The sequence below is a fragment of the Artemia sp. Qi Xiang Cuo genome, chromosome 21, assembly GCF_049724085.1.
Source record: "Artemia sp. Qi Xiang Cuo chromosome 21, ASM4972408v1, whole genome shotgun sequence".
In the NCBI taxonomy this organism is placed as follows: Eukaryota; Metazoa; Arthropoda; class Branchiopoda; order Anostraca; family Artemiidae; genus Artemia; species Artemia sp. Qi Xiang Cuo.
Window position 1 is genome coordinate 47006411 of NC_142814.1, and position 16301 is coordinate 47022711.

At 36.4% G+C, this 16301-nt stretch overlaps 1 protein-coding gene across 3 annotated transcripts in view; it reads left to right on the forward strand.

Moving 5' to 3' along the window:
• LOC148939636 (cholinesterase-like) overlaps positions 1 to 16301 on the forward strand; it is a 107301-nt gene that overhangs the window by 70668 nt on the left and 20332 nt on the right. For all 3 annotated transcript variants that reach the window (XM_089107175.1, XM_089107178.1, XM_089107176.1), the window contains 2 exons: positions 8931 to 9093; positions 15435 to 15628. In XM_089107175.1, the coding sequence (XP_088963301.1) occupies positions 8931 to 9093; positions 15435 to 15628 (357 nt within the window). The remainder of the gene's footprint in view (positions 1 to 8930; positions 9094 to 15434; positions 15629 to 16301) is intronic.

The following is a 16301-nucleotide window of genomic DNA, read 5'->3' on the forward strand; positions in this document are numbered from 1 at the left end:
GAAGCAAAAAACCTAATGGAACCAGTGAAATCTTGAACTATAAGGGATACAACTAGATTATGACTAAAAACATTGCTTGAATTAAAACCACCAAATTTATCCCCCTTTCCAATCAGTATACAATCAGTTTGGTTCAACTGCATGTTTTCAAACACAGCTAACTTCCACCACTCTCCTTCATACAAAATAAAGCAGCCAAATGGAGAAGTTGTCAATAGCCCATTTTGTAGGTACTGTAAAAACACAGAAGAAACCCCTGAGCATATACTGTTGAATTGTAAAATACTGGAAAGAAAACTGTCAATGGATCTAAATCTACAACACCCTATATAGTAGGTCAAAATACGCTGACTATATTGAATTAGATAAACCCTACTATGATGTTACCTCACATTATTAGCTAATAGCTGATTTACATCTTTCCATATTCATCCACATTTTGAATATTAATAAGCAGTGTTTACAACAAGGCAGTTTACTATAACAGTAACATAATTTTTGCAACAAGAGAAACTATGTAGTAAGGGATTATCTCATTCAGTAAAAATTAAATTCTCCCAAGAAGAAGTGTATGAACTTATCATGAGAAAAGAAGAACAAATTAAAGATTTGGATCTATTGTCAACCCAGCCCAAAAAGAGCATGGGTCAATCATCTGATTTTTATAACACTTGTATTGATTGTCTACAGTTGATTGATTAATTTTAATATAACGATAAACCTTGTTTATTTCAAGATCTGAAAGTTTTTTTTCTAAATATAAAAAATATAGTTTAACTGCCATAGTTTCTGTCTGTTAAAGGTAATGTCTCATGTTTAATTATCAATGTTGTGGTCAAGATTTGTAGACTATTGGCCAAGATTGATAATTCTGAAAATTAGTAGTGGTCAAGATTAAAGTCTCAGCTGCCAGGTAAAGGACATACTGCATTCTAATCAGAGATACAGCTCAGATCAGATCCCCCCATACCAGGTAGGGATTAATTGTCTTATGTACAACCATCAACATATTATGTACTCCTTCACCACTGTAGTAGTATACCACAGGATCTGGACCTTAGAATTTGATACCTACATCTAACCAAGTGTACTACTCCATATATAGCATAGCAGGACCTACTCCATATATAGCGTAGTAGGATCTATGCCATGTTTTATGTAGTACTGATTGTGGGATGTAGCACTCAAATTTTTAGGTACAGATCCTGTGGTGTACTACTGCAGGGGTGAAGTAGCTCATTATGTTGATGGTAGTACATAAAACAATTAATATCCCCAACTGCCCCATAACAATTTTCACTTTTGCATGTATTCTGAGAAAACCAATTTTCCTTTGAGCATATTTAAACTGAAGTGATGCAAAGAAAACCTCAAATATAAATAAATGTGTTTTCTCAGACTAGGCCTAGACAAAAAGTGAAAATAGGGATGGAGGTACCCAATAGATTGGAGGCAGTACTCAATACATCGGGATATGGACCCAATTGGCTAGGCTGTGTACCAAATATGTTTTTACAGAGATACAAACCATAGAAAATAGCTAGAGTGTACATGACAACAGCCTGACGACTCCTGGACGACTCACATGAACTAAACAGTTAAACAGGATCTCTAGATGTTACAGACATGCCTGTTATGAGTTTGATTCCTGGCGTTATTCTATACTAATAAGTAACAGCTAATATAATGTACCTTCAGCTGTAGTTCGACCCCATGACTTAATGGCTAATGCTTTTTATGCTGTTGTTACGAAGTCACGTTCCTCTTAAGATTTTAAAACTTCGACGAAGTGCTGCGGTTGGATTCGTATTTTGACCATAGAGGTAAAACGTTATTGTGGCCTTTCCTGAATATTCGTTCCTTAGAAAATTGGAAGAATTCTCAAAAAATATAAATTCTTTCCGAAAAAGTAAATCACGCCAAGAAATAAGCCAGCTCAAAATAAAAATAGCCAAGTTTTAAGCCACAAGCCAGTCCCAAAAATTTTCACGCCAGTCGCCAACAAAATAAGCCAGTTTGGCGTAAAATAACCCAATCTGGCCAAACTGGCTCATAGTATTACTAACCCCGAAATATGGACTACTCTGTAGCCTCGAACAATGTGATGATCATTTGGGTTGAATAATTTTCGCATTATAATACCCAAGTATGGATCAAAACCGGAATTCGAAACTACCAAACAGACGAAAAAACCCCGGAGTCAGAGATCTAGACTAATTTGACAAAGGAGAAACTAGTTATATGAAGGAAACCTATAAAACAGGCTGAGAACAATATAAACAATTTATGGTATTACTCGGTGAAAATAATAGGGAAATAATATTCCTGTTTTATGAGAAACCTGCTCTGTGTTAGACTAGACAACAAATATTGGGTTCATTTTCGATTTGAAGAAAGCAGCGAAGTATTATTGATACCGCCTTTGAATTAGCATCTCTGTCCACACAACAGGAAAAATTAGGCTTACAAGAAGGAATTAGGCGATTTTATTTCATTATCTGTTGACACAGTGGACGTTGGATTCGTAAAATGTTGACATCATATCGATATTTTGTCGGTTTTGGACGACAGAAAAAAACTCGGTACTTATCTGTTAGCCACTACACACTATACATAATCAGACAATAACCGGTTTATTACTGTCGGTATACGGAGACAATTAGCTTTGGCTCAGTGGAAAACTGCATTGCTATATCTGAATAAATATTTAATTGGTATTATGGCTAAGTTAGGTTACATTTTACATGCAAACTGGCTATACTTAACCCCAAGTCCCCCCCCCCAGAATGTGCAAATACAAAGCCAAAACTATACATATGTTATCTATCTCCCAAGCGTCTCAGCTGTTTCAACCCCGTACCTGTAGATCCAAATTCTCGAGCGTGTACTGGCTAACAGATAAGTACCAAAAAACTCCGTTGTTTTTCATTTTGACGGAGAAGCTGGTAACTTCAGTATTTTTGATTAGTGTATGACAATTATCAATTTTTTTGTAGTGATGGTTTGTTTGTGTTCAAGAATGGTAAGGGGCGTTAGGATCAATAAACTAACGGTACTTATGTATTAAACATAGGCCTACTCTTTTGAAAACCAATCACGAAAAACCCGCCCGTTCAAGAGACCGCTATAGAGTAATGCAATGCAAGGCGTGGTTTTCATTGCGTTAACGATATTTAAACTGTTATATTTTGGGGTTTAGGAGGGGGGAAAGGTACCTAGGTTAGGTTAGGTTACGTATTTAATCTATGCTCTGCTTTACCCTATGCTTTACCCAGAATGGCAGAATCTGTCAAATGGAGACTGGCTTTTAAAAATACGGAACATACTCAAGAATTACGCTTAGGTTACCTGTCGGAAAACCGGTTTCATATCTATGAAAACAAGTGACGGATGATACAATGCATTGGACTTGAATAATTTGGGCTATATATTTGCACATTAGGGGCGTGTTGTTGGGGGGTTAGGACGTTAGGTTAGGTTGGTTTAGGTTAGGTTACTCCCCCCCCCCCTAATGTGCAAATATACCGCCCAAATTATATTATTATATAAACTAAAGGCTATATTTCGGTAGGATTAACCTAACTTCACTTCTTGGGTGTGTTCCGCATTATTAACAAGTTCCCACTCTGATTTCAGGGGAAATGTTTGCGTGGGATTGATTTGCAGTTTCCTGGCGATCTATGAAGTAGAAATCCAACAAGAATAACTCAAGTTTTTGTGTAGATAAATGGGCGTACGTAGTTCCTTGTCTAGGGGGGGGGGATTCTGTGATGAAGGGCGGGCGGAGCTCAAGCTATATTGGCAGTTTACAAAACCTTACATTTCCAGCAAGTTCTGTCATACCTATGAAATCTTTATTAATAAATGATCACCAAAAATTGTAAATCATCGATAAGTTTCAGCATTGATCTTCTTGGATATTATGATTTCCAATTTCCAAGATATTATGGATAATTACAACCATCCATCTTTTACAACCATCTACCTTTTATCAACTGCTTTTTTAGCCATCTATCTTTTTTCAACCATCTGATTTTTCAGCCATATCTAGAGTAAATTTGAAGTTCTAGGGGGGAGCTTCCCCCCTCTGCCCTCCCCTCCGTACCTCTATGTATAGATAGATAAATGATCGGAAAGAACGAAAAATTTATGCGATTAATCTATTTTGTCTCTAGATTTGGTATTTTCCGCTTTGTATTCTGGGCTTTGGGCTTTTGAAATACACTGATCTATCTATGATGTGTCTATTCATAAAAAACACACATACGGAACTTCAAATTTGAAAAAAGTTTTCGATTTTTTTCAGCGTACCCTAAGTAATTTTTTCTTTTATTGTCTGCAGTTTTCGCAGTTTTTTTTTGTTATTTAGGGATTTCGGATGTAAAAGTTGAAAACGTTTTAACTGTTTAAATTGAATTTTTAAAGCTGACTAGGGATTTTCTCCAGTGAATTCTGCCAAAAAATTTGCTCAAGAAACGTCTCCACGCGACAGCTTCTTAGTAGGTTTCATAATCATAAGCATGTGCCAACTTCAGTGCATAACGAGTTAAATTTTTTCTTAGACTTATTACAAAAGTAGTTTCATTGTTGCAATGTGTTGGTATTGCGTCATAATTACTTGAATGGATGATGGCATTACCTCAATCAATACCTGGAACTTTGATTATCATTTCCAAAATTGCCCTTGAACATTCGTTGAACAATCCATTTCCTCGACATTATATAATCAGGTTCCTTTAGAAATTTAACCTTAATGTATTTTCAAGAAATGTCTTAACGATTTGGTCTGCCTATGGGCTTTTCCTAGAACTAGTAATAACTTTTTGAAATTTTCAAAATTGTGGAATCAGTTACACCACGCTTGGCATAGTTCCGCACGCTTGGAACGCACTACCGGATGTACATGATTTTTGAGAGTGGATAACCCCTGGGATTTTACTATTTGGGGAAATGATTTATTATATTTTTGCACCTTGACAAAACACTTTGATAAATTTGCATACTCCGTGACTTACTTTAGAACGATGAAGTAATTTCTAAGAAACTTCTAAAATGGCCCGAAACCGTGCTTTTTCTGAAAAGAAGATTGTATTTTCTTGTTGAGAAATCTGACCTCATGATCTCGGGAAAGAATTTGTTCAATTGGTGCACTTTCACTGCCCCTGAACCTGTTTTAGACAATCCATTCCCTCCCTGCTATATAACCAGGTTTTGCTTAGACACTGCTCCGTAGTCTGTGTATTTTCAAGAAGCATGAAAAGCCTTGAAATTCGTTTACCCTGTGACCTTTTTATTTAGAACAAGTAATAACTTCTAGAAAACGTTGAAATATACTGGAAAATGGGCTTTTTCTAAAATTAAAGTAGAATTTTCTTCTGAAAACAGTGTACATCATGATTTTGCGAAAGTTCTTGAAACCTCTAAATCATCTAATCCAGTTTTTGCTATCAATTGGCAGTTGACTCTGCCAACAGGTGTGTATCTTGAGGGCCACTTGTTCTGCCACGTGTGGCACTCGTTCTTTTAACCGTGCCTCAATTCAATACACTTAATATACTTTTTGCCACATTCTCATTCACTTCAGTAAAACGGCGCACTTACCACGTGGTGTTTACGATTTTCGAAAATGGGCAAACGCTCGTTTTTTATATGGTGTAATGGGTGAAGCACGAATTGTATAGTTATATCTACAAGCTAAGCTACAGCTTAGGAAGAACAAGATTAAACGTCAACTTGTGCCCCGATGGAACGAAAATTTTAATGGGAGCTACACAAAATGTTTCTGCGAAACTTGAGAATGATGATCTTTAGAATTTGCAGTTTTACATATTTACGTTTTAAATCTTTTAACTTTTTTACTTTTATAAATGAAAAATTATTAAAACTTTAAGAAATAAATATGAGTATATGTAAATTAAGCTGACAATCCACTGACGGCGTCCTCCCATTGCAGCTCCGGTCATTGATAGTGCTTTCGAGCATTCCAAGATTACTTATCCGACCTTAGAGTCAATTTTACATATCAAATCAAAAAAAAAAAAAAAAAAAAAAAAAAAAAAAAAAAAAAAACTGTCGTTGAAGAATACATTTTTTTTATATAACTCAAAATTATTTTTTTTAAAATCCATGGTTTAAGCAGTAAGTTGTTAAAATTCCTATATATCCCTCTCCATATTTAGTACCCACACTTAATGCTAAATACCACCCAGAATAATGCTGGTTGATGAACTTTGAGGGAAGGAGGATGACTGCTAGCTAGGGGGCTTGCAGCAATTATATTAAATCAGCTGCCTAGCTGCTTAAACTAATTGCTTGCATTGTAATTGCTCACACATGGACCTGGAGCGTTAAAAAGATGTAGAACCCTCTTTGAAATTTGGCGAGAGCCTCTTTTCTCCACGAAAGTATTTAATTGTCTATGCCATGGATTTACAACAGATACGCTACCAGTCGTCAAGTTTCAATTTCTCTCTTCTCCTATGCAGTTATCACAATTTTACACTACACGGCCAATTTTCAGAATTCTCCTTGCTTTTTGACTTAGGAAAACAGGGATATATCAGTGCCCCTCCTACAAAATTTTATTGTCCATGATGTTAAAGGGAGGGGGCCGTAAACCTCCTTTTAAAGTACCAAGGATATCATAATTGACATCTTATTCTTTGAATTAATTAAGTAGCAGCTTAAACAGCCATGTATGTCCCTACTCTGGAAAACTGGAAATTCAATTTTTAATAAAAAAAAATACCACCATATGCTGTTATGCAGTTGTTTTTAGTAACAGGCACCAAGCTTACAAAAGAAAAATTAACAAAAAAAGAAAAAAGGATAAAAAATTAACACTAAAAACTAAAAACATTTGACATCAAACAACTTAAGAAGGTCTAACTTTCTCTCGTTTTCTTCGGGAATCGCCAGATTGTTCCGTTTTTTTTCGAAAAAAACTATTTATCAAATTTAACTGACTAGTCTGTTTTCTGTTTTCACGGTTCAGCGTGGCAACGCTGAGGAAAATGTGGTATTATCATAAAACTTCTTTATTTTGAAACAACAACAAAAAAAAATCTTGGAAAGTGTTGGTTTTCAGGTATGAATAAACCTAAGGTTATTTATTAAGGCATAAAATTTTTATTTTGGTGTCTTTGGCACATCAAGGTTTTCCGACAATGGTAATTTCAATTATGTTGTATTATTTCAATCCAGCATCGATTTTTAAGGGCTTTTGGCTCTTTTTCAAAATTATTAGAAATTTCTCACTATATTAAAAATCACTCTTCAGTTGAGAACGAGAATTAACATTTTGAAAATAATGTCGCATTGGAAACATTAATACTTCCAAAACGCGTTTTTTGTTATATTCAGTTACTATGGACCACGACCGTTCTTCATTAGGCTGCAGGCACGTTGTGTTTACATGTTGTGTGAGCATGTTGGCACGTTGTTGTGTGAGGCACGTTGTGTGAGCATGTTGTGTTTACAAATTACTGTTTTGCTGTGTATGAATGAAAATAACTGTTTCAAATTAATGTTGGTCATTTAGTGGGAGATGTAAAAGTAGAACGGTTTTGACTTGTAGGTCTTGCACATTACGTCGCAGGACGTTTCACACTAGCATCACATAAGACTAAAAAAGATTTAGATCCGCCAGTGCCATTGCTGACGTATAGGACGTCGAATTGGCGTTTCAGTTGATGGGTCTTTTTTACAGTGACTAGTAGAAAGCTTGTCCTGGTGTACAAGGTTTCTAATGGTAGGCAACCCCTCAATTACGAAGGTTTATGTTACGTTATATTTGCAATTTTTGAATAGTTAGCTTATGATGGTCGTATGGACTTTAAACAATGGTTATAATGGCTTTATAGATTTTTGCATTAGTTTTAGAGAATTCTCTAGGCAAAGTGAGAGAGACAGCTCTCTAAAAAAGAAATTTTCAGAGCTAAAGTTTCGCATAGCAACTGCCTCCAAGAGCTCTCTGTTAAAATCAAAATTCAAATGTCAATGGTAGTATTTTTTTTTTACTATTTTTTTGTAGCTAATTTTAGGTTTATTCCTAAAGCTCTTGCGTTTTTCTCTTTTTTTAAATGTTGCCTGTATTCAAAATCGTTCATTAACCATAGGTTCTGGGTCGGATTTAAAGCTTTGACGCTTCTAGGACCTAAGTGTTTTTGCGGCCCCATTTTTGGGAGATTTTCGGGGAAATCTCCGGAAGTTTGGGATAGTGGAAGTACTGAACATAACGCAATAATCAGCCAAAAGTAATCAAAGAGAGAGGTGATACAAAACTATTAGCTGCCATTCTTGCGAGACATCTGACAGTTTATAAGTGGCCACAGAATTATTGCTTTAAAATCACTTTTCTGCTAATAAGCAGCGCGGCAGCGGATTGCATCTGGCATCTTGACGATAAATCACATCAGTCCAGTTTTTGTTAAGAAAAAAAAATCACTCACTGGTAATTTATTGCGCCCACTGTCATTGTGTGGCCCTAGGCCCGGGCCTAGTGGTCCAATTGGTAAATCCTGGCCTGCATAGACTATTTGAAGATAAAACTATTGCCAATATTTATATTAAGGTGGAAAACCGTGTGTTACGGGAACCTTTTTCCCAGACCACACTGCTTTTCTTTGATGATACGAATAAGAGTTTCAATAGGGATAGGGTCAGATGTTCAGAACTGAAGTTCTGAAAAATTCAAAACTGTTGTATTTGTTTTTTCACTGTCTAATAAAGGACTTATCCCTATTGAAACTCTTATTCGTTTCGTTACGGGAACCAGGGGGCATCAATTGGCACCCTCCTCCCGACTCAAACATAATTAAGAAAACCAGAAGCCACAGCGTCCCATAAGCCACAGTGCCCTCCCCCCTTTGAAAGGCCCTGTCCTGACTTGCATTTCAACTGATGCTTTGATTACGTTCTTTTTTTTTCAGGAGGGAAATATAACGGACCTTTTTGCACCTACTATTGATAATTTTTTACCAACTGATAAGGCCATTTTACCAAAAGATCCACAAATATACCTACAAAGAGGTGATTTCAAAAAGAGGCCCGTTATTGCTGGAATATCCGATATAGAAGGCAAAAAAATGCTGGGTAAGCAAAATCAAAGATTCCTGTAACTCATTTATTGTAATTTGATTGCGCTTTTGAATAATTGAAACATTAAGCTTGTCTAATTTAATTTATTTATTTAATTAGAAAATCTGTACTCAAAAACAAAAAGAACGAAGACGTAAATAAAAAAAGGAAAAACTGCATTAGCAAAGCAGCGGCAGCAATATATAAGTGTAGCCTAATAAGAGTTAGCCTAATACTAGCCTAAAGGTAGAGGTAGCTTAAAAATAAGGGTAAACTAATAGTAAGTGTAGCCTAAAAGAAGACAAAAAATTGACTACTGAGTTATGTTTTAAACTAGAGCACTAAAAACCAAAGGTGCCATTCTTTTTTGTCACAAAATTCTGAAGCTGTGATTTTGGGATCTGCTATGCTATAATCAAAAATAAGATCTGTGTTTTTGGTGGTATGTGGCAAAGAGTATTGGGAACTTAGAGTGGAAACTGGCGTCGAAAAGAAAATTCACTGATGTCATCTCACCAGCGTATGGTGAATATTTGACTCAAAAATAATGCATAATTTTCTTTTCAAATACTTCAGAATATAGGGAAGGGTAAAGAAAATAGGATTCTGTCCCCATTAGGCTGCCAGCTTGAATTCATCAAGCCTACTTAACCTCCCAAGACTTTCCTAAGTCAATCTAGGCCTACTTAATCAAGCTTGAATTTTTACTTATAATTTTTAATATATAAACACTAATTAAATATCACTTACTGGAAATTTATTCTGTTTTAATGTATAATTCTATTTATTTTATTAAACTGGTAATCATATTAAATATCTGATTTTCTTTGAAATTTCTGCTTTTATAATGAAGTCAGGCAGACACTAATAAGGTGCACTAGTAGTTTTAATTACCATCTCCTCATATTGAATTGTCAAAGATCCAACTCCTATAAGTTTTCCATTCTCTGTGGTATGTGGCACAAATATTTGGCGAAAGGAAAAAATGTAGAACGAATCTTTGCTATATCAGGTCTTTTGAATCGATTCCAGAAAAGCATAACATATACGATTTTGATCTTATAAATTATTCTTAGTCTTCTTGGAAACGTTTTGTCGTGGCTTTCATGGTGCAGCATATTCAGAACATAAAAGCTAAACCGGCTGTGCTGAAAAACATGCGATACAGATATTAGCAGTGTCATCTAAAGCTCGTAGACAATTTTCTGATTCGAAGTGGATTACCCTCTCCCACTTTAAACATTCCATAAACTACCTTTCTTTTCATTCCTAAATTCTTGGCGCCAGGTACAACCAAATTTCTGACTTAAAGCTAGTCTTTCATTGAGGATTTAGATGACTGTTAAACATTTGAAAAAGTCAACAGAGAAACCGCTAGGGATAATGTTCAAAAGAAGGTCATTCCAAACTGAAGTGCAACACCGAATAAAGATGTCCTTCAAATACTCGGTGTGCCAACCTCAAGATAATTAGACCAACCTCTGTGCCTTCCTGTCTGTCTTGTCGGTTGGGCAATGGGAGGGGGGCACAACACGAGGAAGCTCTAGTGAAGGAGGTGAACTTATGTACTCGTAGAAAACAGCCATCGACGTTACATCAAACCCCTCACTAATAGACTGAAGAGAGTCGTGAAAACGACTGAACCTGCCCTATTGCTATTCTGGATCTTTTGAAGTGGTGGCAACAACGTTTTCTTAGAACCTTCCACCAGGATGGTTAGGGTGTTTTCAGCTGATCGAGTTGCGTTTTCCAAGAGAGATCTGTAGACAAGTGGACTCCGAGGAGACGAAGCTCGTCGACTTTCTTTATAGGTTTGTTCAAGAAGATGAAGTGGGGGTTTACGCCTGGCAATATCGATCGGGATATCATCAGTTCCTTGGATTTCGGTACATTGAACTGAACATCCAGGCATTGGACCACTTTTTGATTTCCGAAAGATCCGTTTGTGGGGTAGGGAGGCTTAAATTGGGTCTTCATGTTTTGGGATGACTAAATGCGCCTGTTTTTATTATAGTTGTTATAAGCCAAGTCAGTAACTGAGACGAGGCTCAGGCCACAAAAGGCCTGCTGCCTTCTGCCTCTCCCCAAAAAGTAAGACATTAAATACATAGCACCAATAGCTACTGGGCTTCTGGTATACAGTGGCAGCATACTTGACTTGATCTTAACGAACCTTACAGACTTGTATGATGCCCCGATTTCCCTAGGACCCCACCATAATTCCGATCATTTCATAATTTTCTGGGAAAGAAATTCAACAATCCCCAAAACCAAACGAGTCAAAACTACTATACGACTACTAACAAAAGATTTGATTTCTACATTCGGTCGCTGGATCGGCAACTACGAATTTGATGAGATTTGCTCTGAGCTGAACATCAACGCCATAGTCAGTAAGCTAAATAGCCTACTTCAGGAGAAGTTCCATGCTTGTTTCCTGACTAAAAGTTATAACCGTTACAGATACTGATAAACCATGGATCACAAGCGACCTCAAGAACCTAATTAAGACTCGCTGCCGCCTTCACAGCAATGGTGGTTCAATTGTTTCAGTCAAGTTGCGGAACCATATTGTCAAACTGAACAGGCGATCGAAGAGACATTATGTGAAGGACAAAATTATGCCCTTACTTACGATAGATTCGTACAAAGGCATTCGCCAGTAAAAAGATTTGATGGTAAAACAACAGCCAGTGACTTAAGGGTATTGAAAGAGGATGGTACCTTGTTATCGGCTATGGAAGTGAACTCCTTTTTTGTTGGCATCTGTATCACCTTTCCGTCACTGGTCAGAAATCACTAGTTCAGAAATCGAGTGTCTCATTACTGAAGCAGAGATTGATGATGTAGGTGAAATTTCCGAGTTTGCCGTTTACAAGGAACTTCAGAAGCTAAATACGAACTGTGCGTCCGACCCTGGTGAGCTTCCTTTAAAGTTGTTACGTGAATTCGCTATTTTCCTTGCCAAGCCACTCTCCTCGATTATTAACCAGTGTTTCTAAGAGCAAGTGTTCCTTAGTGCTTGTAAGAGAGCATGCGTTTGCGTCATACCCAAAGTGAAGTGGCCCAAATCTTGCGACCAACTTCGACCTATCTCAAAAACCCCAAACCTGTCTAAGGTGGCAAAAACGTTTATATATCGCGAGCTGATGTTACAGGTTTCTCTTTCTCTTGACCCATATCAGTACGGATGCTTGAAAGAAAGCAGCAAAACTGTTTACTTAGTGAGAATGTATCACCTTATTGTCGAGTGGCTTGACCGAGGAAGTGCGATTGTCGATTTTCTAGTGGATTACCGAAAAGCCTTTGACCTTATTCGCCATTTCATAGCTGTGACAAATTTACGCGCAATGGGTGCACGCAAGCATATTCTCTTTTAGTGATCGATTGTTTACAAGACCGTTTCCAGTGCGTTTACAGCCTTTTCCCTAGAGACACCAACGCCGAATGGGCTGAGCTCACGCGTGGTGTTCCGCAAGGCACGAAACTCGCAGCGCTGTTGTTTTTAGCAGTTACAAACTTTGTCCCTTCTGAGTTTGAGGACAGGTTTAGGCACGTAGATGACTTGTCAGTTCTTCTGAAATATCTCATTGGAATCTCCGAGGCAGTTCCCCAATTCAGTGATGCAATAATGAGCAACTTTAATGACCAATGTACCATCAATAGCCTTCAAATCAACGAAGGAAAAACCAAAATCCTTCGCTTTAATCCTCTTAGTAGGGAATTTGTCAGTCCTCCTCCACCCTATCCTAGTGTATCTTCGGCTGTAATTCTCGGTGTCACATTTAGCGTTGACTGCTTGTTTAGTGCTTATGTTAAATGGTGGGATGCGTACCCTTATATTATTGCGTCGTTTCGGTTTTTCTGTGTCCCCACTTAAGACGGCTTATCTTACATACATCCGACCAATTCTCGAGTATGCTTGCCCTGTATGGGGCCCTCAAGTCAACAAAAGTTATCTAAGGAATCAACTAGAGTCACTACAAAAAAAGTCTTTAAAGTTATTATTTAAGACGCATATGTAAGTTATGATTCGCCATTACATATATATATATATATATATATATATATATATATATATATATATATATATATATATATATATATATATATATATATATATATATATATATATATATATATATATATATAAAGCTGTGCACGTGACTTAACCCTATTCAGCTCAACCCAGTCGATTCAACCCTTGCTCAGGTCAACCTTCGTTTGAATCAAAGTCAATGCATTCTAACAGCGATTCTACCTTGCCTAACCTACCACAGGGGCTGAATTAAGTTTGAGTCAAGTTGAGTGGAGCGGATTTCCGTGGGTGTGGAGGGAAATGAGGGTTCAATTGCCCGAAGGTTGAAGTGAATGATGGTTGAGTTAAACGGGGGTTTAATTAAATGAGATTTAGTTAAATTGGGGTTGGGTTGGGCAAGAGTTGAGTGACAGGGGAACAATTCATTTTACATTTTTTATTGATAATATATTTTTATCTTGCATCTTTTTTCATATTATAAATATGTTGTTATACAATTTTGAATATTCGGCTGTTTTTATTGTGCTAAAAAATCTGCTTGGTTTTATTAGTTTGTTAGAAAGCAGACTATTCGTTTCAGTCTCCTTCTCATTGCGTAACTGAACCTTAAACAAGTTTAGTGAAAATAATTCGCAACTTCAGGCACAAATTGTGCAATGTTTGCATAAATTCCAATTTTACGACGGTTTTATATGCCCAAACTAATTAAACTGATTTACTATGCAATTTTGTGCGACCTCTTTATTCCTAAGGAGTAGAAAAATGCCAAAATGGGATTTTTTCTATGTCAAGATTTAGTTTTTATGGATGATATACAATAGATTTGGCTTTTTTACTAAGGAAACTCTTTGCTTTAGACCATAGTTTCATTTTTTACATACGCCTAATGGAAAATTTGGCCTGTGTGCACTTGCAATCCGCCGAAGCTTTTAGCCGAAGCTTTACTTTTTAGAGATAGCCCATTGAAAGCTTAGATTTTAGGGGGGGGGGGAGAGAAAGCGAAAATCCAATTTTTGAGACCAGATTTTAGGTGTTTACACATGCCCGCGTTTAATTTGGCTTTTTCGCCGTTTAAAAATATATTATCCTCCTTCTTTCTGTCCATTGATTAAATCCTCCTTTCTAATCAAAAATATTTTGATACCATTTTGCAATTCCAAATATGTAGGACTTTTGGACCGTAGGTATCTTTTTTTCGTGTAATTCTTTCGTAAATCCCCGCTTCTCCCTTTTTGGTAGTCTCCACGATTCAGTCTTAAAGCTCCTGAGTGTTTCTACTTTAAGGTCTATGTTTCATGTGAAAGTTTTGATTTTTTATACTCTCCTACTTTTACTATATCACCAAAATACCACAATTTTGCTATTATTCCATGGCTGAGATTCAGCTCCATCTATCTACCAATTTTAATTTTCGAAATCGGGTCAACAGGGTATATAAATTAAATAAGTAGTTGTAGATTGGCTGAAAATCCTCGAAAAAAGAACGATTTTTCTTGTTTTTAAACTCTAGATCCTTCTCTAACAAAAAGCCTAAGTAATATCATAACTCTGTTTACTACCTTAAAACTCCTTGGTGTTTTTTCCCCTGTTTACTCCTGAAAACTCCTTAAAAACTCCTCTGCATCTAATAAATCAAATGATAAAAGGCACCGTTTTGGTGCAAGTGACAGCTGAAGGCTTGTCGCAAAATCCATTGTTTCTGAAGGCGCATATACGTTAAAAGCAGTGGTGGTTCTTACCTTTCTTGCACCTAGGGCAAAATCTTAATTAGCCCCCCCCCCGTTCTGCCATAAAATTTTCAGGCCAAATTTTCATTTGTTAACAAAATTATTTTCAGTAAATTAAATAATTATTTTTTAATTCATTATTTAAGTTATTTAATTGTTTATTATTATTAATGATGTTAATTTAATCATTTTAGTTATTATTGTTCAAGTTTTTTTTTATTAATTAGTTATAATTTATTAATTATTTTTATTTATTAACTGTGCCCCCTACTTTATTTTTATTCGAAATAAAATTAAAAAATACGACAAAATGATTATAGTCATTAAATTTTTTCTTTGAAATTTTGCGCCCCTAAAATTTCTGCGCCTGAGGCAAGTGCCCCTCTGACACCCCCCCTCCCCCTCCTAAAATCGCCTCTAGTTAAACTATTGAAATATATTTAAACCTGCCCGTAGAAATCACTGTAAACCATAGTAGACTTTTTTGGAACTCTAGTCCATGGATGGACCATAGAAATAGATTGGATCAACTATGAACCAATGGTCCAAGGATCAACAACTCCAATTTTACTGTATATGTTCTTTTTCAGAATTATTGAAGCTACACCGCAAAAGATCCTTTGAAGAACTAGAAAACTACTTTCTGACAGCGTCAGTGCCAACAATTGCAGCGGAATATAAGTTCAAAGACGCTTTACCTTTTGTTTACAGAGCTATCCGATACCATTACTCCGATAAGGCTGTCTATGGAGATAAACTGTCATTGGAAAAGGAAATGTCAAGGGTAAATATTGTAAATCACTAGTTATAGGATTGAGCATAAATATTAAAGGAAGTAGTGTTGCTGACAGGTTAGAAAGAGGGGCAGATGTGCAGAGTCTGGGATATATAACACTATCATGAAGTTTGGGTGTTGGTACAAAAAAAATTGGGGTAGAGCTCTTTGAAGGCATGCCAATTGACGGGGTTGGGCAATTTCTCCCCTAGACTTTTTTTTAGCTTCTCTCATTTGCTACCAACTGTTAAAAACCAAGGAGCACCGAGGAGGTGCTAAAAAAATAGGAGTAAAAAAAATCTAAGGTAAAATACCTCATGGCAGTTGATTTTCAGATATTTTTATCAGTACTGCTAAAAGGACTCGAAATCAGGTACGGTATGGACTCTCCAAACCTGCATTAGCTGTTTAACAGCTATATATTTTAGTGTCATATGGCTATCCTATCAATTTTCAATTTGCAACATTTGACAAGGTCAGACAGCCTGTATGTCCAGTGTTGAAAGGGTGATAACTTCTCTCTTAGAATTTGAGAGGAACATTCCAAGAACAGGTGGATATGAAATTTAAAAGTTCAGAATTTGGAAATATTGAAGATAGATGGAAATGTTTGTGGAATAGTTTATGAAGTGGCAGATGACGGTTCAATGGAGAAACTTAAAAAAGCTAAGCATATGGTAGC